The sequence below is a fragment of the Talpa europaea genome (genome assembly GCF_964194135.1).
Source record: "Talpa europaea genome assembly, chromosome: 3".
In the NCBI taxonomy this organism is placed as follows: Eukaryota; Metazoa; Chordata; class Mammalia; order Eulipotyphla; family Talpidae; genus Talpa; species Talpa europaea.
Genome location: NC_140069.1, coordinates 99,516,435 through 99,540,833, shown reverse-complemented (window position 1 = coordinate 99,540,833; position 24,399 = coordinate 99,516,435). Strand labels below are relative to the sequence as shown.

The 24,399-nt window shown below is 39.9% G+C and overlaps 2 protein-coding genes across 4 annotated transcripts; one reads left to right on the top strand and one right to left on the bottom strand.

The window, feature by feature from the left end:
* Positions 1-5,993: 5,993 nt before the first annotated feature.
* CBX3 (chromobox 3) lies at positions 5,994-14,171 on the bottom strand (the record flags this gene model as incomplete). Of its 2 annotated transcripts, XM_084229687.1 has the most annotated exons (5): positions 5,994-6,120; positions 6,582-6,676; positions 9,398-9,560; positions 11,125-11,267; positions 14,148-14,171. In XM_084229687.1, 5 exons carry the CDS (start codon positions 14,169-14,171, stop codon positions 5,994-5,996), a joined length of 552 nt encoding a protein of 183 aa, XP_084085813.1. The 2 variants fall into 2 exon arrangements, with proteins under 2 accessions (XP_084085813.1, XP_084085814.1); XM_084229688.1 differs by lacking the exons at positions 5,994-6,120; positions 6,582-6,676 and adding an exon at positions 6,516-6,576 and having other exon boundaries at positions 9,398-9,487.
* A 5,287-nt stretch (positions 14,172-19,458) lies between these two features.
* On the top strand, positions 19,459-23,807 carry HNRNPA2B1 (heterogeneous nuclear ribonucleoprotein A2/B1; the record flags this gene model as incomplete). Of its 2 annotated transcripts, XM_084230933.1 has the most annotated exons (10): positions 19,459-19,488; positions 19,586-19,696; positions 19,856-20,002; positions 20,153-20,363; positions 20,500-20,601; positions 20,683-20,763; positions 21,313-21,375; positions 22,617-22,736; positions 22,985-23,107; positions 23,746-23,807. In XM_084230933.1, the coding sequence occupies exons 3-10, from the start codon at positions 19,859-19,861 to the stop codon at positions 23,805-23,807; spliced, it is 906 nt and encodes a 301-aa protein (XP_084087059.1). In that variant the 5' UTR covers positions 19,459-19,488; positions 19,586-19,696; positions 19,856-19,858. The 2 variants fall into 2 exon arrangements, with proteins under 2 accessions (XP_084087059.1, XP_084087060.1); XM_084230934.1 differs by lacking the exons at positions 19,459-19,488; positions 22,617-22,736 and having other exon boundaries at positions 19,592-19,696.
* Positions 23,808-24,399: the final 592 nt, after the last annotated feature.

Below are 24,399 nucleotides of genomic sequence, written 5' to 3'. Positions count from 1 at the left end.
TCACCATTTCAAGAGACATTTTTTTCAGAATCTTGTGGATTTATTTATGATGGTGTCTCATGAAGGAACATCCACTACCATTTTTTAAATTTAAACTTAAATCTAATAGATAAGTTCAGATTTTTTTTTTAAGATTTATTTATTTATACAAGGACTGGGGTACAGGGCAGATGTGGGGGAGGGTGAGAGGATTCACCAGAGACAGAGTGGAGAACAGACAGGCAGACTGATTGAAATACACTGCTGAGGGGAGCAGCAGGTGAGACAGGAGAGGTCTGCCATGCCTATAAGTTCAGATTTTAAAAGGTTAAGGTTAATAAATCTATTATAAAATAAAAAAAAAAAACAACAAACATTTGAAGAATGCTACAGGGAAGAACAAAAACAGTAGTTTTGTTACAGGCTTATGGTGACAAACGCAAGGAAAGTTACCCTGGATTGGTCAACCATGGTGTAATGTGGTCAACCACACTGGGCACCAAACTGTTCTCAGCCAACCCCGATATAAAATGGGTTGCCTGACTATGGGTCCTCACTCGTGTGCTTAAAAGGGACTTAAAATAAGACTCAACTGCAGGCACACGTACAAAAGGTTAATAAAGGTTTTATTTACCAAAGAAGGGGAAATGAAGAAATGAGTAACTCAGGAAGAGAGAGGGAGATAAATTGGTGAATGAATGTGTCCTACTGGTTCTGCTGAGCTGAAATCCAATAGCATGCTGAAAGCCGGTGAAAAGCCCAGAGAGCGAACTCCAAGGCTTACATGTCTGGTTAGATACCAAACCTGGCTGCTTAACTCCACCCTTAGTTTCCAGCAACCCTCCCTTCGGTGGTGATGACATTATGGGATTTGTAGTTTTTGGTGTCTTGGATCTCTTTGGTCTGGAGTAGGGGTGGAAACCATAAAATCTGTGTTTGTAGAGTTGGTTCAGGGCATCCTTCCCCCCAACAGTTTTAAACCCACTTTTTGGTTATTAATGATGAGACCCAGCAGTTATACATAGACCATTTCTCCAGTTAACACACACATCACAAAGTTTTGATTAATTTCATAGGGCCTCCGTGTCTGACATTAGGGGAAGTAGTTTAAAGCAGAGGTATGGGAGTCCCCAGTACAGTGCCCTGCCCCCCCCCCCTCAGAAAACAGCCTAGGGAAAGAGAGAAATCTGAGAGAAGGAGGGACTCAAACAGAATTTTCCAAACATTGGTCCCAGAAGGTAATGATACCCGGTGATAAAAAGAAGCTACAAGGGTATGATTACTGTAAGATAAAGCTTTTTAACCATTCTTTTAGAGAGGCTTATCTACATACCTTAATCCTATAGAACAAGAATAGGTGAATTTAAAGCCTCTGGCTAAATCTTACCCTTTGTATGTTTTTGTTTGGCAGCTGCCTGTTTTTCTGTGGCCCAAAAGGTAAGAGTGGTTTTTGCATTTTCAAGTGGCTGAGAAGATTTAAAAAAAAAAATATTTCATGACTTGTGAAAAATACATGAAATTCAAATTTCATGTCAATAGATTTACTGGAACACAGCCAGGCTCATTCATCTGTAGCTTTCATGTTATAGGGTCAGAATTGGTAGTTAATAACAGAAATCATATGGTCCACAAAAATCTAAAATATGTGGTGTGTGTTCCTGTACAAAGAAAGTTTGCTAGTATCTGCTTTAGGATAAAGCTAGTAGGCATTAAAAGACCTAAGTGGGAATATAAATTAGTTGGGGCTAATATCAATGACATAACTATTCTTGTAAAAAACAAATCATTTAATTTTTACACACCAGTTGGATTAGAGAGATTTTTTTTTTTTTAAAGATTTATTTATTTGTTTGTTTGTTTATACAAGCACTGGGTACAGTCAGAAGTGCGGGAGGGTGAGAGAATTCACCAGAGCCAGAGCGGGGAGCATAGCAGGCAGAAGGACCAAAGTACACTGCTGAGGGGAGCAGCGGGCGGCAGGAGAGGTCTGCGCGCCATGTGGGACCCTCCTCCAGTGGCCGGGGAGCAGCTGGGGATCGAACCGGCGGGCAGCTTCGCAACCCAGCGCTCAACCGCTGCGCCACCGGGGAGGCCCTGGATTAGAGAGATTTTATGAAAGATCTCACATACTTAATATTTGCATTTATCCTAGGGAACATATCAGTAAAGTTAGTACAATTTAAAATATGTAATAAATCTACATGTGAATTTACTTATCGTGGGTGATTCCTTATTTAAAATGGAAAGCAAATGATATAAAAATTGAGATAAATTTATGGTTGACTCACACCACCTTCTACCCCCCCCCCCTATATGAGAATTGTCTGTTAATTGGTTGTGAGTGTAACTATTCTACCAGATTGAATGGGGTTAGATTTACTTTAGCACCTCTAGCATCTTTTGTTACCAGTCAGGGTGTTAGGGGGAAATGATGTCCTGAGTTAATCCCATACAGGCTTTGTGGACCCCACCCCCACTCCAGACTAAAGCCATCAAGACATTGGGAAAGACAAATCCCATCACCACCAAAGGGAAGGTGGCTGGGACCTGAGGGTGGAGTGAAGCAGCCAGGTTGGGTATAAAAATCAAACACGTGGGCCTTGGGGTGGCTCGCTGTTGCTCGCCTCCTGGCTTCACCGCTCCTGGCTTGCAGCCAGCTCTCAGAGCACCATTTGGGATTCCTGATTGGCAGATCGGGTAGGACTCATTTAAAACTTTGTCTCCCACTTTTCTCCCTGAGCTGTACATTTCCTCATTTCTCTTCCCTTGTAAATAAACCTTTTATTAACCTTTCGCGTGTGCCTGCAGTAGAGCATTGATAAGTCCTTTTAAGCGTGCAGGTGAGGACCCACAGTCAGGCACCCTGTTTTGTATTGGGGTTACTCTACATTATGTCCCTGGAAACTGAAAAATTCATGTGACATTATTGCAAAGTTCACTTTATTGGGTGGTCTGCAACAAAATATGCCTTTACAGGTATCCCTTGCATTTTTGTGTGCATACCACTTCATTTTTACTGAAGACCTACATAGTGCCTGTTTTACCTGATCAAAAGAAATATGAAATTCTGCTTTTACAACAAAAGGTTTAAAAACACCATCCAGCATTTGTTTTGCAGAGCTGTTATACAAGGATTATACATCCCAAACAGTAAGTGGAACTGCCAAAGTTCATACCTGGTAAAAATTCAGTATCTCAGTATTGACACTTTAGTTTTGAATAGTGTTTGAGACTGTACTTTATCTCAACTTATTTTGTACTTCTGCTGGTAAGATACATCCTAAGGTATCAGGAAAAATTGAGTTCATTACACTTAACATAAAACTGGATATAACTAAACATTTTAATCTTAATCATGGTGAACTGAATGTGAAGTACTTGAGCTTTCCACTGCCATTGACAACCCTGCAATGATTGCAGAGAAGAGACTTTCATTTTCATAGAGGACAGGGTTAGGGTAGAATTTTACCATCAATCCTGCTGAAGTTTTGAGTGCCTACAAAGAATTGTATGGTAAAAAACTGAGTGATAAGCAATCAGTCATTTGTCTTCCAAATCAGGGAACTAAACCTTGACCTTTGCATGGAGGAAGGCATAGGTGTAAAGGCCAGTAACCTGCCTGTCCTTATTAAGATGTTAATAGACAACCCTCTCCTTCCCACTTACACCCAAGTCTCCTATGCCCCCAACACCCAAAGACTCAGCCTAACACCATCACCATTGCCCATCAGTCTCCTGGTAATGTTCAATTTTGATTCTGTGGGGTGAAGCTGCACATATTTCTACTTTATACAGGCTATGTATTTATCACATAACTACTGCTCTTAGTGTTGTTTTATGAGCTGTTCGCTATGATTTGGTAGATTTTTTTTGGGGGGTATCTGGAAATGCTCAAAATGTTTCCCATAGAAATTCCTGATATGGTTTTTGTGCATGGTGTGAGGTAGTAGTCAAGCCTCATTCTTTTGCATGTAGCGACCCAGTTTTCCCAGCACCATGTATTGAACAAACTTTCTTTGCTCCAATGCATATTCTTTGCTCCTTTGTCAAAGATTAGTTGGCCATAATATCTGTGGGTTTATTTCTGGATTTTCTATTCGATTCCATTGGTCTGTGTGTCTGTTCTTGTTCCAATACCATATATACAGTTGTGATTATTATGGCTTTGTAGTATAGTTCGAAGTCTGGGCATGTGATACCTCCATTCCCTTATTTTTTTTCAGGAGAGCTTTGGTTATCCAGGGTTTTTGGTGGCTCCATATGAATTTCATCAATATTTGTTCTATTTCTTTGAAGAATGTCATTGAAATTTTTATTGGAATAGCACCGAATCTAGACAAACTACGGGGCGGGGGGGCGGGGGGAGGAGAGAATAGGATCAAAACAAGGGGAGTGAGAATTGCACAGGGATTATAACCAAGATGAAAATGCATACATTGTGCAAAAATGAAAAATGATGTAAAGAAATGTATAAAATTAAAAAAATTAAGGAAAAAAATTAGTAATTTCTTCTTTGTTTTACATCATTTTGGCTTATAGAAGTTTTCATAGGACTTCTATTTTTTGGATAGCAGGAGAAATGGTATCTAAATTTCACATTAATGAAGCAATTTTTCGTTAGTCATCACGTCAACTAATTTTTACCTCCTCACAAGGAAACATCGGAGGAAATATTCTAGTTAAGGATTTAAGACATGCATTCTGATTTGATTTATAAACATAAAGACATTTCAATGAATCTGTGTGGGCATTTCCATTTCTACTATAGAGGCAACCAGATTAAAAAAAAAAGGCTAATCACAGAAAGGAATATAAAACTATTTATTGACCACTGTTCACCAGTATTTACAATAAAGTAAACAATATACAGCTGAATAACATTCTGATTACTACAAAGTTACTGTTTTTCCTGGCTTCTGTTGAACCAGTAACCAAATACTGAGAAGATTGAACCTACCTATAAGGAATGAGTTGGGGTAAAGAAAAAACACGCAGGTCAAGAGTTTAGGTTACAAAAGTTTGTTCACCTATTTATTCCAGCAGGCCCTAAATTGCCAACATTGCTTACCATTCATTAGGTTTCCATGAACAGTCTTAGAAGTCCCATGAATCATGGCCTTTTAGTTAATATAACACAGGGATTTCAACTTCTTGTAAAGGAATGGTTCACTAGAAGAAACCTTTAAACGTCCACTTAACTAAGTCTTGCTTGCCTAATTATAACACAGGATTTATCTAGCTTTCTCATTTGAGTGGGAAAGTTGTTGGTGGAGATAAAATTTCCTTTCAGAAATTCTGCAAATAAAATGCAATTATATGACTACAGAGATATATATATATATATATAATATGGGTTCTGATATGGTTATTTTTAAATTATCCAATTTAAATTAGTTATATTTAAGTTGTCCCAATTATAAAATTATTTACTTATTTGGAAGGTAAATCTTCAGGAAAATTTTCAATTGGACTTAAAGTGATTTCATCCTTAGGTTGCTCAAAAATGATGGCATCACAGAAAGTGGGCTTACCCATGGTCACAAAATGCTGTTTGTTTGGTGAATGTTACAGGGAAAAAAAAAAGAGAGAAAACTGTTTACATATGTATTTTATGTATATACAAACACACACAAAACAAATGAACAAAAAACCCAGAATGGTCCTTAGGTATTTATGAGTTAAAACACAAATTCTGACTGAGTAATGACTATGGTGATTTCCCCCAATATTAAGAAAAGCTGTTCTCTAATGCAGAGGAAATAACATACCATGGTAGCAAATGTTCTTTTCTGATAAAGGAAGCAACTACAGAAAGCTCTTATTTGTTCAAAGTAACCAGTGCTATAAATGCAAAAAAAAAACTCTGAACAACTTTCCCAATACTACTTCAAAATGAACATATCAAACTTCATTTTCATTAGAATGTAGTTATTTCTCCACACTAATAAATCAAAAAACCAAGACCCAGATTTTATATATATATATAAATATATATAAAAAAACAATGCATACAATTATTGAGCTTCATCTTCTGGACATGAATGCCAGGTTAGTCTCTCTTCATAAAAAGCAATAACAATTTGAGGACACTTCATGTTTGCCTCTTTTGCCAGCACCAAGTCTGCTTCATCTGAATCTTTCCTGTTGTGAGGGAAAAAAATAACCAGTTAAAAGTCTAAATTGCTTTTGTCAACTGAGAACTATTCATTTAAGAAATAATTCAATCACAATGTACTGAAGTGCTTTGGGAGGGTTATGTGACAGCCTGTGTTTCCCAAAACCTTCTTTTCCAAAAGAGGCCAGATGCCCAATTTCAGCTTTACAATATCATCAGCAAAATTAACTAGAATCACCTTTCAGCAGGCTGTTACTCTAGCTAATGATAAAACCATTTAGGAAATCTTTTCTAGATAAGGATTCACAAATTAAGACTACACAAATATGTCTATCCTTATTTTGAAAGGTAACAGGCAACCACCTGTACACTTACCATTTCATGAGAAATATTAATTCTCCACTGCTGTCTGTGGTACCAATTATTCGCTCAGGATCAAGACCTCTGGCAAAACCTCTTGGTTTGTCAGCCCCACCTGAACACTTACCATTTCATGAGAAACATTAATTCTCCACTGCTGTCTGTGGCACCAATTATTCGCTCAGGATCAAGACCTCTGGCAAAACCTCGTGGTTTGTCAGCCTATTTGGAAGAAGTTAAATGATTATGTAAACATCTCACACACAGCAAGCTAAGACTATTAACTTCCAGTATGTTTTCATGATACGTATCTTTTAAGTAAAAATTTTTTAATAATGAAACACCAGAGAGCAAGAGCCCATGTTTAGTACCAAAATACATGGTAATGTCCATTAATCTTACAAGCAAAGCAAAAAACAAAAAAACAAAACCAAAAAGCCACTCAAAAAACTGTATGCCTGGGCCTCCCCGGTGGCGCAGCGGTTTGAGCGTTGGGTTGCGGAGCTGCCCGCAGCCTCTGCAGCACCGGTTCGATCCCTGGCTGCTCCCCGGCCACCGGAGGAGGGTCCCACATGGCGCGCAGACCTCTCCTGCCGCCCGCTGCTCCCCTCAGCAGTGTACTTCAGTCCTTCTGCCTGCTCTGCTCCCGGCTCCGGCTCTGGTGAATTCGCTCACCCTTCTGCGCTTCTGACTGTACCCAGTGCTGGTATAAATGAATAAATAAATCTTAAAAAAACCAAAAAACAAAAAACCTGTATGCCTAATATGCAACATAGATTGCCTAAAATCTCAAAAAATGTCTTGGAGCTTAAGAAAAAGAACTTTCTTCATTCAAAGACAGCAAGGATAGAACTGTGTAAGGTTCCTGTCCTTTTATTTCTGGTGATTAATCAATAATTGTAAGATTTCAAATTGCTTCTATTAGTCTGAATAGTGTATTTTTTTTAAAGATTTATTTATTTATTTATTTGTTTACTTACTTACTTACTTATTTATTTATTTATACAAGCACTGGGTACAGTCAGAAGCGCGGGAGGGTGAGAGAATTCACCAGAGCCAGAGCAGGGAGCAGAGCAGGCAGAAGGACCGAAGTACACTGCTGAGGGGAGCAGCGGGCGGCAGGAGAGGTCTGTGTGCCATGTAGGACCCTCCTCCCGTGGCCGGGGAGCAGCTGGTGATCGAACCGGTGCTGCAGAGGTTGCAGGCAGCTTTGCAACCCAGCGCTCAACTGCTGCGCCACCGGGAAGGCCCTGAATAGTGTATTTTTAAAATAAAAAAACTATAAACAGCAAAACAGTAAAAACTTTTAAAACTAAGACTAGTATTATAACAATTTGTATAGGAAATTCTTCACCATAAATCAGTGGTTCTCAAAGTGTAGTCTGAAGACCTTGGGGATCCCTTAGAACTTTGGGGGGTGTTTACCAGCAAGGGTACCTCTTTTCTTAATTATCTGTGACTTTGGTTTATTTTCATATATTTCCGTGAGACATATGGTCTTCTATTAGGTAAGATACTGAAAAGACTCGAGAAAATGTAAAATGCCACTATTCCCACTTATTTTTTCATGAAGCTATAAAATGCCATAGGTTCTGTCATTCTCAACTAAATACAAAAATATTTTAGAAATTTTTATTTTACTTTCTAACAGTATTTATAACTAACAATCCATATAAAAAATTTTTTTTGGAATCTGCAATAATTTCCTAGAATGTAAAGGAGTCTTGAGAAAGAAAAAAAAAAAAAGAGAATTGTTGAGATGACAATCCTTTCTCCCTTTCAGACTTTTACCAATATCCCAGGCTCTGGAGCCAAACTACCAGGGTTACAACGATGGCTTTACAAGCTGTTGTGGCTTTGGGCAGGTTAACCTTTTTGTGGTTCACGTTTATTAGCTATAAAATAGGAATAATTACACTATTTGTCTCATAGATATTTCACAGTATATGGAATGCAAATTAAGTTATTTAGAACACTGCTTGGGACACTGTAAAGGCTCCATATAGGCTATTTTTTACTAAACGTACTTCTACTGAGATTGTGTCTTTTAGTTTTATGTATTCTGATCCTTAACAATGTTACTTTTCTGCTTTGACTGCTAAAACATACAGAACCAAATTTGTGGTCAAAGGACTGTTTCTCATTTGTACAAAGGAAAAATACCTATCCTCTTAAGAGTTGTTAAGATTTAATAGACTATCCCCAAACTACTTGGTTTCAAGTTTGAATGATGAAATTTCAAAACCCAAAATCCTAATCAACAAATCTGTATTCTGTATTTAGTTCCCAAGCCTAGATACTAATTCAACTTTCCAAATCGCCATGGTAGGGCATTAGGCAGGATAAGCATAATCTATTCTCAAGTTGAAGGCACAGGTAAGGAGTTATGTGATTTGCCCAAAGTCATAGACACATTATTGAACAAAGACTGGATCAAAATACAAGTGCAATGAGTGAAACAAGTATCGAAAGTCATGGCAAAACATAAAACAACTTTTATTATTGAAGATTATTTACCTCAAAATCTAAGTGTTACTTGTCAAATACTTTAGCAGTACAAAGATCATATGCCAAAGTACTTTCTAGTGGTTCAAAGCCATTAATGGTCTACAATCAGGATGTGCTATGTAGATTGTTGTCCCTGTACTGTAAGGGACTTCAATGATAGAATCTTAATTTGTATTTAAGATGCTAATCTTTTATCACAGGAAATTGATCAGGGATCAAACCCATGAATCTGCCAAAAATAATGCTACCACAATTTAAGTGGTGTAAGCTCTTACTGTACATTTATAAACTACAGGCTAAATCACTCCTATCTTTCTTATCCTAAACATTAAGTAAGCATTTTTAGAAGTTTTTTTACTTAAAAAAAAAAAAAATACAATGAAGCCACCAACCCTTCACAAAAAGTCAGTCTGGCGGGCAATGTTTTATACTTACAGCATCTCTTTTCTTCTTTGATTTGCTATCATCAGATTCACTGTCAGATAAAGATTTTCTTTTTGTACCATCCTTTTCTTTACCAGCTTTTTGAGAATTAAGAAATGCTTCAATCAACTCTGGACAATCTAAATTTTCTTCAGGTTCCCAAGTGTTGTCAGCACTGTGTTCAATTTAAAAAAAAGTTCATTCAATTCAATGTGGTTCATCACTGACTAAAATCCATTTAGTACATACCTAAAGACAAAACATTCTATACTGCAGATGCTACTTCCTTCTGTTCCACATTCTCTTTAGAGAATCTGTTTATACTTCCTTTTATGTCTCCTTTCACAGGCCCTACCAAATGGGCAATCCACTGTGTTATCTTCAAGTTAAATGAACATGACTCTGGGGCCTCCCAGGTGGCACAGCGGTTGAGCGCTGGGTTGCGAAGCTGCCCGCGGCCTCTGCGGCGCCGGTTCGATCCCCGGCTGCTTCCCGGCCACTGGAGGAGGGTCCCACATGGCGCGCAGACCTCTCCTGCCGCCCGCTGCTCCCCTCAGCAGTGTACCTCGGTCCTTCTGCCTGCTCTGCTCCCTGCTCTGGCTCTGGTGAATTCTCTCACCCTCCCGCGCTTCTGACTGTACCCAGTGCATGTATAAACAAAACAAACAAACAAACAAATAAAGAAAGAAAGAAAACATGCCTCTATTAAAAAAAAAAAAAAAATGAACATGACTCTGGCAGGGTAATTAGAGCTAATATTTTTTCAAATAATTGTAAAGTAATAAATATTGGAAGCCTAATTATTTGACTATTATACTCTTTTCATCTTTATTATGCTCAGAATATTATTGTCCTTTATGATCCATTATTGGACCACAGCAAGGAATCTTACTATCTTTATGATGTAAGGCAGAAGAACCCAATATTTAGCAAAATATAAAGAGTACAAATTAGCAGAAGTGTAAGATTATAATTTTTGCATGCATGTTATTCCCAAAGCAATTAACATTCTCTTAAAAGCAATAAATATGAGGAAGCAGGAAGCTTAAAAAATGCCCAGAATCTACTTTTCCAGTACTAGGATACAGTAAGCCAAGGGCAAAACCTGGATTAATATAAGCAATCTGTTTAAGACACACTTGGAAACAACATAGATTAGATTTTCTCATTAGTACAATATCTAACTAAATTCTGGGGCCTCCCCTGGTGGCGCAGGCAGTTGATCGCAGCACTGTGAAGCTGTCCGCAGCCTCTGCAGCACGAGTTCGATCCCCCAGCTGGCCGGGGACAACCCACATGGCGGGGCAGATCTCTCCTGTCTTGCCCGCTGCTTCCCTCAGCAGTGTATTTCATCAGTCTGCCTGTTCTGTTCCCAGCTCTGTCTCTGGTGACTCTTCTTACCCTCCCATGCATCTGGCCTCTACTCTGGTTCTTGTATAAATAAATCTTTTTAAAAAATAAATAAATTCCAAAGTATTACATAGTGAGCTGCACTATAGTTTTAGAAATTTTACTCTCTGAGGTAATCAACTAATCTCAAATATGCTTGGTAACAACTATATGCTAAAGACTTGGTTCTGTTTAGACAGACTTCAAACTAGATACCCTTGATCAAAGCTGTATTTAGATTTAAAGATGTCTATAGGGAAAAGATAAAAGTTTCTCAGGCCAAAAACAAATTTGATTTGCAACTCAAGTGTAGCTAAACATGCAATAATAAAAACACTAAGGTTTCTTACTCTGTAAATCCTTTCCACTTCAGGAAATACTCCACCTTGCCATTCACTACACGTCGGTCCAATACTTTTTCCACCACAAATTCTTCAGGTTCTGCCTCTTCAACTTTTTTACTCTTTCCATTCTGTTTCTTTCCCATTTTTTGCTAAAACAAAACAGAAGAGATGTTAAAAAAAAAAAAAAACACAAAAAACTTTCTTGATTTGTAGAGTACATTTGAAAAAGCTAAATTGCTTATATTATTTTATTGCTTCATTCAACACTTAAAAGTTTTACTTCTCTAGTCATAGGGCAAACACCTGAAAAAGTCAAAGGTAATAAAAAATACTTAATTCTGTTGCTTTAGCGCAAACCTATCACCTACCACCATACATGAAAATAACCCAATAAAAAACAATTAGTGGGAAAAATACAGTTCTTTCTTCCAGCCTGATTCCTATGTACCTCCAACACCAAATTTATTACAGTTTTGAATCATTTTAACTACAACACAATAACAAACTACTAAAAAGTTATTAGAGAACACAGATAATAAGAGTAAATAATAATAACAGGTCTTATTAAATGAACCACAGACTCATTAAAACTATACCCCCAGAACACTAAGACCCCCTTTTTCTCAGATTAAATGCCATTTTGCAGGTGAGTACAAAATGAAAACATTGCTCAGAATTCTGATGACAATCGCAGAGTGAACCACCGAGATCAGGACTAAGTTAAAAGCAAGATCACTTTTTTGTACTCTGCAGATACTACTATTTGAAACAAGTCTATAATGCTGTAACTTCAAAGGAACAAAATGCAAGTTAATTTTTAAGTCGCTAAATGTGAAAAAAAATCTGTCTTTTGTGATTTCACAAACGAAGCCAAATAGTTTAACCAATGATATTCACTGGGGACACCAAACTCAACCCACCATTTTCTAGTAACTCAAACAGATTTTCTTAGGAGGATAGAAAAATGGGTAAATTTTCAAAAAAATGAAATGGTCAGAATAAGGGGAGAAAATATCAAATATTGTGTTTATGTTAAAGCCATTTCATCTTAAAACAATTGCTATTAAAAAATTTAAATGCTTAGTAGCTAGTTTTGATTCAATAGCATGCAAACAGAAAAAAGTAACACCAGTGTCTCAAGATTGCAAAGAACATTTAAAAAATATGTAGGCATTGAAATGTATACACCAATATATAAGAAATATAAACCCTTTGGAATTTAAAATAATGCAGCAAACACCTGATTTTGCTGGAAACCATCTCAGGCCTTACAATTTTCAATAGTCAATGGCAGGTGGGTATTACATCCAGTCACATGATTTTCTGCTTCCATACAGTACAAGGTAAGTAAGAATGGTAGCGAGGACAAGAAAAATTGAAGCCAACAAAAACTAATTTTATTAGATACAGATTTGAAATGAAAAATAAAACAGCTAAAAAGGTTAACAGAAATAGAGAATGACTGAAATACAAAAAATGAGAAGGATAAATGCTAAGATAAAACAATATGGCAGAGAAAAACAGTATTATAACATTTGCAAGTTAGCTATAAAGTTTTAAGTGTTCATTGCTTTCTTTATAAATTAAAGTACATATTTGGCTAAAGTCAAATGTTCCCACCAGAGTAGGTAGGAATTGATTTTGTAGTGAATACTCATTCTAGGGGGAGGGGGCGGAGGGGGGGGGACGGGGACACCCCCCCCCCCAGTTTCTCACAAATTATGGCACATACCATTACCATTTAATTACTATGAAAAGCGAGATTAAAAACATTTAAAATCCACCTGTGATCCTATACAAAAGGGAAAAAATATCAGTATGTTAGACACTATCATACTGTATGCAAAGGCAATTTACTTTTTTGCTTTCTGCATTTCATCCTCCAAGCCTCATGAACAACTACTTCCTTTACCATCCACTAAGTAAAGGATACAGGTGACAGTAAAGTCAAGTGTTTACATTTTGGTTTACAGATTAAGGAATTTGAAGGATAGCTCAATTTTCAGGGTTATCTGTGCTTTTTCCATTGATGGCTATTAGAAATCTTTGATGGTTAAGTACTTTTGCCACAGATTGACCAGTCAGGCTTTATATTTCATTTCATTGTTCTTGAGAATATGACTTAAATGTACAAATCTAATGATGGCACAAGTCACCAACATTCCTTTTGGTGTGAAACCCAAGGACAGGATATAAAGTGCCAAACCAAATGTTTTGCTTTCTTTAGATGTTAACACTCACCTTTATGTATCTGTGATTACTAATTCAATGTGTTAGAATACTGTGGGAGTCTTAACTCTGAATTTCATGATTTTTTTACCATGGATATTCTGTAACTTGATATAACTGAATACACATCTTTTTTATACATTTGTAGATCTTTCACTAAAACCTAAAACAGCAAACTTAGGGTTTAAGACTCTGGAGAGAAATTTGTTCAAAAGATTCAGGTATCGTGTTCTCTCTCCCCTTCACAGACGTGACTGTGTATAGGGGGAAAAAAACCCGACACCACAATGACTTAAATTTAAGGCACTTCTGTATTTTAGAATAAGCAAATTTGATGTGACAAAACAACCAAAAGTAATTTGGAAGATTCAATGACTTTTGCTGCAAAGTTACCAAATACCTGCTCTTTAAACTGGGTTTTACTGAAAATACTTATTTCTCTCCCGAATAAAGGTAACTTAGAAGAGTATGCCAATCAAGCAAGGGCTTTACTGTTTTGTCTATGATTGTAACACATTTTTCCATTTTATATAAATTGGTGTAAAATACTTGGCAAAACTCTATTGTGCCATCCTTCCAAGGTTAAGCGTCTTTAAATGAATTAGGACACTGATGTCAAGTCAGTAAGTATCTCAAAGTATAGTTTTTTGCTTTTGCCCCAATTCTTCCCATGAGTAACACAGGAGGACTGGAAAACATATGGATGTAAATTTCTCAACCATAGAGATGCAAAGTTGTGTTTTTTTTTGGGAAAAAATGTAAGTTAGATCCTTACATACTTCAGATTTTTGTTAACTTACCAATGTAGTTTTATTGGAGGCCATTTTTATTGCAGACTTGAAGAGCTATTACTAGAAAAATGCATGACAGTTAAAAGGAAGTTTGCATGACACAAGATAACTAAACACAAGTTTTAATTGGACACCAACCCCCATCTCTGCAGGGCATACTAATACAACCAAACAGAATTCCTTATGAAAGCAGATTTAAGCTTCTGCTTGATTTATTAGTGATATTATGTCTGTGTTATCAGTGCTCTAACCAAGAATACTTTTCTGGGTACGGAAAACCTGAGTAGGGACACTGATATCTGAAGACAGCTTTCGAGAGCGAAAAATAGACATTTTCCAATCCAAATACCCTTTTCATCACATTAAGCATTTATTAAAAATCCGCCAAATCTTTTGGTTCACAGGCATAGTTACGCAAACAATCACAATGGTAAACTGCCGTGAATTTTCCCTTCAGACCGCTTACCAGCCCAAAGAGTCTTCTATAAAATCCCAACTTGGTTCCTTCTTAGAAACCCTGCCTCTTTCCACTCAGTAGCCAAAAATCTCGAGTAAAAACACACCGAGATGTTCCAGCCCCATCTCATGCCACTTTATGAACGAACCACCTCCTCTGCACGGACATCCTCACCTCCAGGCCCCGCCGGAATCAATAAGGCCGAGGCGCCCGGTTCCCGCCCCCCCCCGCCCCCCCCCACCCAAGCGGGAGCGCGGGCCTCGTGGTCAGCGCATCCGCGGGGAGAGACAAAGGCCGCGGCGCCGGGGCTCAAGGGCACTGCGCCACGGGGCCCGCGCCTCCCGCGACCCGGCCTCGGCGACGTAACGGAGCGCCCGCCGCAGCCTCCGGACAGCCGGTCGCGCGCGCCGCCGAGCCGCGCGGATGCGGGAGAATGCACCGCCCTCCCTGGAGGCCCAAGCGGCCGACCGAGTCCGACATGGAAGGGGGGGAAGGCCCCTCATCTCGATGGGGGAGGGGAGAAGGATAAGCGCTTTGTCTAGAAATAAGGCAGCTGTCGCCACAGCTCGCCACCCTCTGGAGGACAATCTGGTCTCCCTAACTAACTACAGGCGGCTGTCCGGCGCCAGGCCCGACACGGGGCCTCCGCTCGCTCCTCCGTCGCTTCCCGCCAGCGCCCGTTCGGGGTCCGGTGGGAAGCCGTTAACTGGGGTGCGGGGGGCCCCGGGGGCGCAGGTGGTCTCCTATGCACCACCGCCGACTGAGAGCTAGAGAGAAAGAAAGACACCGACTTCACCGCCTCCGAGCTGCTCCGGGTCGCGGGTCTTCGGCGTCTCCGGCCCTGCGCGCCTCAAGCTCGAGCCACATCCGAGGGGGAGGGGGCTGGGGAGCAGCGCGCGGGGCCGCCGCCGGAGGGGGGGGTGGCACCGCCCACGTCGGGCGGCCGCGAGGGGCGGGGCGGACGGGCGCGCGCCTGAAGGGGGGCCGCGCGCCGCCCGCTGGGAGCTCGGGCCCGGGGGGTGGAGGGAGCGCGGAGGGCGGCGACGACTGCGGCACTTACTGTTCGCGGCGTGGCGGCCGGTGGTCCCCGGAGGGGAGGGAGAGGAAAGGAGGGGCGAGGACGGGGGCCGGAGTCTTCTAGGCGGAGGGTTTTCTGCTTCGCTGCGGCAGCTCCTGGCGCCAAAACCCGACTCCGCCCACATCCTCGCCCCTGGGGGTGGATACCTCCAAGGGGGGGTGAAGAGAAACTTGGGGTGAAATCGGGAGCTAGGAACGAGTGCATCTTTGGGACCACCTGAAATAGCTCTCTTGAACCCGAAGACGTTGGTTAGGGTTAGAGCGGTGGAACGCAAAGTGTAATTTGTTAGCTAGAAGTCGCTTCGGGTGTTTCCGGAAGGGGCCTAGCCGCGCTCAGCGCAGTCGGAGACTGGGGGAGGGAAAACGCGGGGCGGCTATGGAGGTTTTTATGGCGGGAGAATGAGAAGGGTGTGTGTTTAGGGGTGTGAGGGGGCGGCCATCAAAGGCTTTGCTACAGGGATCACCTCCCGGGCCGTGGGGGCCGGGCCTCAGGATTAAGCTCCTCCCGGCAGCGTTAATTTCAAACTGCGCGACCGTTTCTCACCTGCGCTGCGCTAAAGTGGGGGCTGGACCTAATTCCGAGAGAGAGAGCTACGCAGAACGCGAGCCTTCCGCAATTCCCGGAGCCCACTTACGCAAGTGACGTCAAGTCCAATAGCTGGACACAAAGGGGGAGGAGTACGTAATTAGCTTAAGGAGGGGCGTAGGGCGTTCCCGCCATTGGCGGCGGTTAGGACGTTTACGTAACGGCCTGACGTAGGAGAGGACGCGTTGGTCGCGGGGAAGGTTCTAGAAAAGCGGCGGCAGCGGCTCTAGCGGCAGTAGCAGCAGCGCCGGGTCACGAGCGGAGGTGCTCTTAGCGGTGTTGTTTCTCGAGCAGCAGCAGTTCTCACTACAGCGCCAGGACGAGTCCGGTTCGTGTTCGTCCGCGGAGATCTCTCTCATCTCGCTCGGCTGCGGGAAATCGGGCTGAAGCGACTGAGTCCGCGATGGAGGTAACGGGTTTGAAATCAATGAGTTATTGGCGAGGGCATGGCGAGGCCGTTGGCGCCTCGGTGGAAGTCGGCCGTCCGCCTCCGTGGGAGAGCGGCAGTGAAATGGGGCCACTTCGGAAGCGGTTGGTGTCGAGGTAGTTTTGAAGAGGGGCCGTTTGGGGAGGCCTGATTGTACACCTTCCCCACCCTCAGCCTCCCGGCGCCATTTCCCTCGGCTGGGGGGTGGGGGATGGGGCCCTTCCACAAGGTGGACGCGGCCCCGCTTTAGCGAAAGTGGGGCGCGGAGGCGGGAATTTTTCACCCCTTTTGAAAGCACGCTGATTTGGGGGCCCGGGCGGCCCGGCGTTTGAGCGTTTCGGCGGGCTTCGGGGCCTCGTGAGCGCGGCAGCGGCGCTTCCCCTCCCCCCCCCCGGGAACCGGATTTGGCGGCCGCCATTTTCATTTCTCTCCTTCCTCGCAGCGTTTTTCTTTTAACTCCGGATTCCCCTAGTTTGACTCCCTTCCCAGAGACTAGAAGTGGTTAACTATTTTTTTTTCTTCCCGGGCTGTTTTCATGCCGTTTCGAGGTGGATCCCGAGCTTGGTGGGGAGCTTGGATCTTTAGAGTCCTGCGCACCTCTTTAGAGGCTCTCCCTTCCCCTCGATGAAATGGCGCCATTGCGTTCCGGAGCCACAGCGACGAGCGGGAGGGGGGCGCTGGCTCGCGAGCTTTGCGAGGAGGTAGAAAACAACCTGGCTGTTGGGCCCTGTTTTATGGCGAACTAGAGGACAAAGAAAATACTTTCCAGCCCCTGATTCCTCTGGGTAACGGTTTTGTCTGGGTCTGCGGTGATTAAAAAAGCCGCGGAATCGCAGGGAACTTGGAGCAGTAAAAAAAAAAAATCAAAATTTGGAGCCATCGGTTTAGTACCGACCGCGGGTGGCCGAAGGCGAGGGGATTATATGGGGGGGAATGCTCTCTACAATGACCCATTTTCCTGAGGGTTTCATTTTTAATCCTTTGGAAATGTGGGATTTATTCTCATTAAAATATTTTTACTGGGATGTTTGATCCTTACTGGGTAAAGCCGCGGATGCTTGCACGTGATAAGCTGGGAATCGGGGAAGAGGAGTGAAAACGATTTTCTTTAATTGTACCTTGGTTAAAACATGGCCCAGTCTTTGAGAGCGTGTATTACACAGAAAGCTGTTTCGGGCCGGACCGCTGTGTATTTGAACTTTGTCACCTGCTTTTCTCATTTGTGTTTGCAATCGTGGTTGGTCATTGCATTGATAAGCATAAGGTCTCAAGCGAGAGGGGGTGGTCTGCCTGGGTATCTTCTTTGACCTTAAGCACTCTTATAAAATAGCTTTGTAATCGATAGTGGACATCGGGTAAGTTTGGAGAAAAAATGAGGTAAGTAATGAGTTTTTGCCTTTTGCTAGTTCTTTGTAACATTTGCTGTAGATGTACTGTAAAGATCTTCAGTCTGCTTAGATTGAAAATAATTTACTGACAATATCTTAGAGTAAGATTAGGTTGAGAATTCAGTTATCAATATACCAGATAAATCGTTTTAGCAGATTGTTAGTTTAATGTGTCGGGAGTTTGATAATTTGTTATCTTTAAAATTTTCAGAATTCCGAAAATGCAGTGGGGAAATTCTCTATTTTTTGAACTGTTGGGAGAATATCATACCAAGTGTTTGAAATCCTAAAATTGTGCATTTAGAGATGTAGTTGCATTTCCTGTTGTTTAGGAAATTATATTTGACTTACTGGGTTCCTAGGCGTTATGACCTATTTTAAGTTTCTGAATTTTAATTTTAACCTAGTCATCTTGCGGGAAACCAAATACATTATCGTCCACCCTTCTTCACTGACAGCCCCAAGAGAAGGGCCAGTAGAGATGCAACATACTTGATGGATTTTGGGCGTTGAAAGATTTAAGCCTAGGATTTTCTTTTTGACTTGTAGAATAAGGGGCACACTGTAGTTTGCCAGATGGCCACTAAGTCCACTTGGTGCATTCATTGTATCTTTGAAGTGCAAATGAAAGTATTAAGTTACTTGCTGGATAGTCACAGTGGTCATTTAAACATTTTTATGGTTTTTGGACAGTGGTGAGTTAACAGCAAACTTAACTTCATGTACACCCTTGTTTGTTGAGTAATACTTGATTTGGTGTTGTCATCTAAAAACCAAATACTGAAGGTGCCCACAGTGAATCACATTAAGCATTTACACACTGCTATTAAAAAGCATTCTGTGTTGGTCAGAAGAGGTGAATTTTTATTTTTTGGTGCCTATATTTAGCATTAAACATTTTTCTTTAGGTTTTGGAATATTTCCTTGTTACCTTATTGATTGAGATGCATCACAATAGCCACCAGAGGGAGTAATGAAGGGAAAATGTCACTTTTCAGATACTGAGTTGGGAAATAAAAATGGTATACTGTGGATTACAAGGAAGGAACCAATAGTTTGTGTATCTAAAAATACTTAAACTGGAGTATTTAGAGGTTAATTCTCCTTTCTAGGATATAGAGTTGAATGCAAAATCTGTTAAGAAAACTCGACCCGCCAATCACCAGGGAATAGATTTGCTCCACTTCAAAACATTTTTTTAATTTACCTTATATTAAATTTATTTAAAATGATTTAATGTCAAGTATGTTTAGATCAAGCATTGATGACTTTGAAATTTATATAGTTCAGCTGAGGCAATTTTTTTTGGTGTAACGCAACTAATAATGCAGTTTAACATATGGTTTAAATTTGATGTAAGTTTTTTTTTTCCCCCCCAGAAAACTTTAGAAACTGTTCCTTTGGAGAGGAAAAAGGTACTCTGCCAGCAGGTCACCTCATATTTAAGAATTTAATTTCCTGCATACAAAGAGAAAATGTGAATAAAAATTGAAATGGTATTTTCCTTTGCAGAGAGAAAAGGAACAGTTCCGTAAACTCTTTATTGGCGGCTTGAGCTTTGAAACCACAGAAGAAAGTTTGAGGAATTACTACGAACAATGGGGGAAACTTACAGACTGTGTGGTAAGTTAAATATGAAAGTGCATACTGAGCTACAACTGTTGGGCTCCTGGGTTTAAAACAGTTAAGTGGATTGTAAGGAAATCACAATCTATGTTCATCTTATTAGTTTATAATACAAATGAGATCAAATGCTGAAGTTGTTTTCATTGGTTTTTAAAGGTAATGAGAGATCCTGCAAGCAAAAGGTCAAGAGGATTTGGTTTTGTAACTTTTTCATCCATGTCTGAGGTTGATGCTGCCATGGCTGCCAGACCTCATTCTATCGATGGGAGAGTGGTTGAGCCAAAACGTGCTGTTGCAAGAGAGGTGAGCAGAAGGAGTAGGCATTTAGCCATTGGGTCTGCTTTACCTGGTATTTAAGCATAGAATCTCTATGCTACCCAGGCAGTGTGCTTTCGGTCATATTTGTGGTTTATTCTGTCAGGATGACCTTTTTTTTCCCCCTTACTATCTTAGGAATCTGGAAAACCTGGGGCTCATGTGACTGTGAAGAAGCTGTTTGTTGGTGGGATTAAGGAAGATACTGAGGAACATCATCTTAGAGATTACTTTGAGGAATATGGAAAAATTGATACCATTGAGATAATTACTGATAGGCAGTCTGGGAAGAAAAGAGGCTTTGGATTTGTTACTTTTGATGACCATGATCCTGTGGATAAGATTGTGTGTAAGTGTTTATGGGTACTAGATGTGTGACTCTTGCATGTATAAAATTTTGGGTGTGTTTTATATTAAAAGGCAGGCTAACTTTTAAGTTGCTAACTATTGTGAAATGGTAATGGAATCTGATCTTTTCATTGCAGTGCAGAAATACCATACTATCAATGGTCATAACGCAGAAGTGAGAAAGGCTTTGTCCAGACAAGAAATGCAGGAAGTACAAAGTTCTAGAAGTGGAAGAGGAGGTAATTCTAATTGCCTTTTTTTTTTTTCCTTCAAAATTTATTTGTATGGGTTCTTGTTAATAATCGAATCATTTATTGTAGGAAACTTTGGTTTTGGGGATTCTCGTGGTGGTGGTGGAAATTTTGGACCAGGACCCGGAAGTAACTTTAGAGGAGGATCTGGTAAGTTCAAAATCTATTAAAAGGGTGGATGTGCTTTATTAAAAATTGATTTGAGTTCTGACTAAAGTCAGGAATTGCATCCTAAATTTTTAAGTTATCTGTAAGACTTAAGATTGTATCCTGTTGGGACCTAATATTTTGGGAAAGAAATGATAGTTAAAACCAGTCTCGTTTGTTAAACTGTTTATAGACACACTTCGTGTTCTTTAAAGGAAAAATTAATTAAAAGTAAAAAGTACTCTTGAGTAGTGAAAATAATGTTAGAGGCCTTAATGTATATAAAATAGATCTCTTTAGACTTCCAGTGATAGTATCTGAACAGTGTAATGAGGTGGCAACAGGAAAACTTAAATTTCAAATACTAAAGTAAATGGGATCTAATTCTATGTGCTATAACAATTTAGTAACACTAGCATTTTAGCTAGTACAAGGGGTGTATAGTTACTGATACTCTGATGCAGAGATATTAACAAGGGACTGTGCAGGAAAGGAGAATAAATTAAATATGGCAAAACTGATCTCATTCTTTTTTTCTTCTGTCCCTAACAGATGGATATGGAAGTGGTCGTGGATTTGGGGATGGTTATAATGGGTATGGAGGAGGACCTGGAGGTCAGTTTATTCTACATTTGGGTCTGTGTGACTTAAAATTTGTGCATATGCTATGTAGTTGCGTATACACATGGATTTTTGATGTTTTACATTTCACAAAGGATTGAAGTGATAGAGCAGTCAGTTACTTGGTTTTTCTTTTATGATTATGTTGTATCTTATAGCTTAAGGAAAATAGCATAGTAGCAAATAGCTCACAGAATTGGGTAGGTTTTAAGTGAGAATTTAAAGATGGTAAGCTATTCCATTGTTTTTAAGCAAAAGAGTAGGACAGATGTATTTTATGAATTGTTTCCTGAAAAAGTACAGAAACTGGGTATGACAGATTGACAGGGGTGGGGCAGGTAATATAGATAAGAGCATTTATGTTGTCTTAACCCTTACTTTGATAAGTCCCTATAGTAATTTCAGAAAGTCACCAAAGGAACTTTTTCCAAAATACACAAGTGTGCCCCTGGGTCCAGATAAAGTGGTGAACCACTGTAACAAAGCAACACATTGGATCTATGTTTTGTTTGGAATGTAGAAAAGTTGGGTGCTTGCTGACATGTCTTGATAAGAAAGGGGCATTTAAAATTGAGCTACCAGTTGGCCAGATTTCTAGTTTAGCTGCTTAGTGTAGGCATGACTAAGACCTTATAATTCATTTCCAACGTTGAAATCCAAATACTTGGTTTTTAAGGATGACTTTTTGTGTGCAAATTATAAGTAATTTGAGACTTTTACAGTACCAATTTAAGTTAATGGATTTTCTGTAAGTTTGCTAATTTCTGGTCCTCCCCCCCATTTCTGCTCAGGAGGAGGGTACTGGGCAAGTTATTTGAGAGAGTAAATCTGCAGGGAAACATGAGTTTTGGGAACTTTGGACCAGTAGGAAGATGTGGCTCTTAAACTTATGTCCCACAAGCCTACTTATCTGTCCCCACAACCCTTACACCAAAAAGTAATTCATCAAGATATGCCTTCAAGAAAACCCTGAATATTTTTAGTTTTAGTGGAGAGCTGTCAGCTTTAAAGGTACTTGACACTAAAGGTTTTTTCTAATTGGTTGAAGGTGAACATATTTGGTCCTCATTACCAAGGATACTTTATTCTGCCCTTGAGGCTATTCTAGAAGAGATTTCATAGATGGATTATTTTACTTATAAAAATGTTTTGGAAAACTGGAAATGGGTGTGATAAAACAGTTCAAATGGCATTGAAAATATTAAGTGATTACTTAAAGGCTTATTTTATAATAGGTGGCAATTTTGGAGGTAGCCCTGGTTATGGAGGAGGAAGAGGAGGATATGGTGGTGGAGGACCTGGATATGGCAACCAGGGTGGGGGCTACGGAGGTGGTTATGACAACTATGGAGGAGGTAATAAATTCACCTGCAACCTTTATGTGGGAATTTGGATTTAATGGCTTTTAACACATGAAATTTTTCATTTCATTGTTGTCAGTAGTTGCCTTTAAAAACTTGTAGAACTGTAGATAGGTGTTTTGTATTTATTCTGATGACTTGTTATTGTGGGAGATTTGTCTAAATATTTGGCACGTGTACTGGTTTAGTGTTTGGTATCCTGAGTTTCATTATGCAAAGCTAGTGTTTCAATATTTTTACAGGAAATTATGGAAGTGGAAATTATAATGATTTTGGAAACTATAACCAACAACCTTCTAACTATGGTCCAATGAAAAGTGGAAACTTTGGTGGTAGCAGGAACATGGGGGGACCATATGGTGGAGGTAATTTCAAACTATTTTGTATAGCTAAAAGATTAAAGTATTTATGATGTGAAGGGAACAGGATATGTTAGATTGGGGGGCAAGTTTTGTATAGTACGTAGTGTTACTGAGATGAAAATTGGGAAATGCTTCACCAAAACATTTAATATGAGTATTATTGGGATGGTAGAGATGGTGAATGTTTAGTATACTGTAGTGTTTGAACTTAATATTTAATGTGGGGTACTTTTTTTTCTTTATTATTTAAAAGAAAGTGAAGTAAGATTGTATAAGTGGCAAATTTGTATTATCCCTTGGAAATGTAGTGAATAGTTCAAACTTTAATTCAAACCATTCTTTTAAAAAAAGTTACTCTTGAGTGTTTTTAATAGGACTAAAACAGGATTTCCTAGTTTCTCTTTTCAAGTATTTAAAGTTTCCTAACGGAATCCAGATTAGTCTTTTAAAAGCAATAGCACCAGTTTTCAAGCTTATAGAACAAATTTGTATGTTTGAATTTGCATAAGTGTATTGACTAGGGATAAGGGGCTATAGTCTGCTTGTTTTAAAGAGTAATAGCTATAAAATCAACTAACGTGTTGGGCTAATACGCATGGGAAATCTAAGTTTGTTTTCTCTTGCTGTTCCTACAATTCTAGGAAACTATGGTCCAGGAGGCAGTGGCGGAAGTGGGGGTTATGGAGGGAGAAGCCGATATTGAGCTTCTTCCTATTTGCCATGGGTAAGTAGCTTTTGAGTTTTATAATTATTAATGTCTTGGGGAGATCTAGCTGCCAGGAGTAAAAGCTTTATAGGATCATGTTATCTTTCCTTAAAATCTGGTTAGATGGATAATATCATAACCTATTTTTTTTTTACTCTTTACTTCTGTTGAAACAGGCTTCACTGTATAAATAGGAGAGGATGAGAGCCCAGAGGTAACAGAACAGCTTCAGGTTATCGAAATAACAATGTTAAGGAAACTCTTATCTCAGTCATGCATAAATATGCAGTGATATGGCAGAAGACACCAGAGCAGATGCAGAGAGCCATTTTGTGAATGGATTGGATTATTTAATAACATTACCTTACTGTGGAGGAAGGATTGTAAAAAAAAATGCCTTTGAGACAGTTTCTTAGCTTTTTAATTGTTGTTTCTTTCTAGTGGTCTTTGTAAGAGTGTAGAAGCATTCCTTCTTTGATAATGTTAAATTTGTAAGTTTCAGGTGACATGTGAAACCTTTTTTAAGATTTTTCTCAAAAGTTTTGAAAAGCTATTAGCCAGGATCATGGTGTAATAAGACATAACGTTT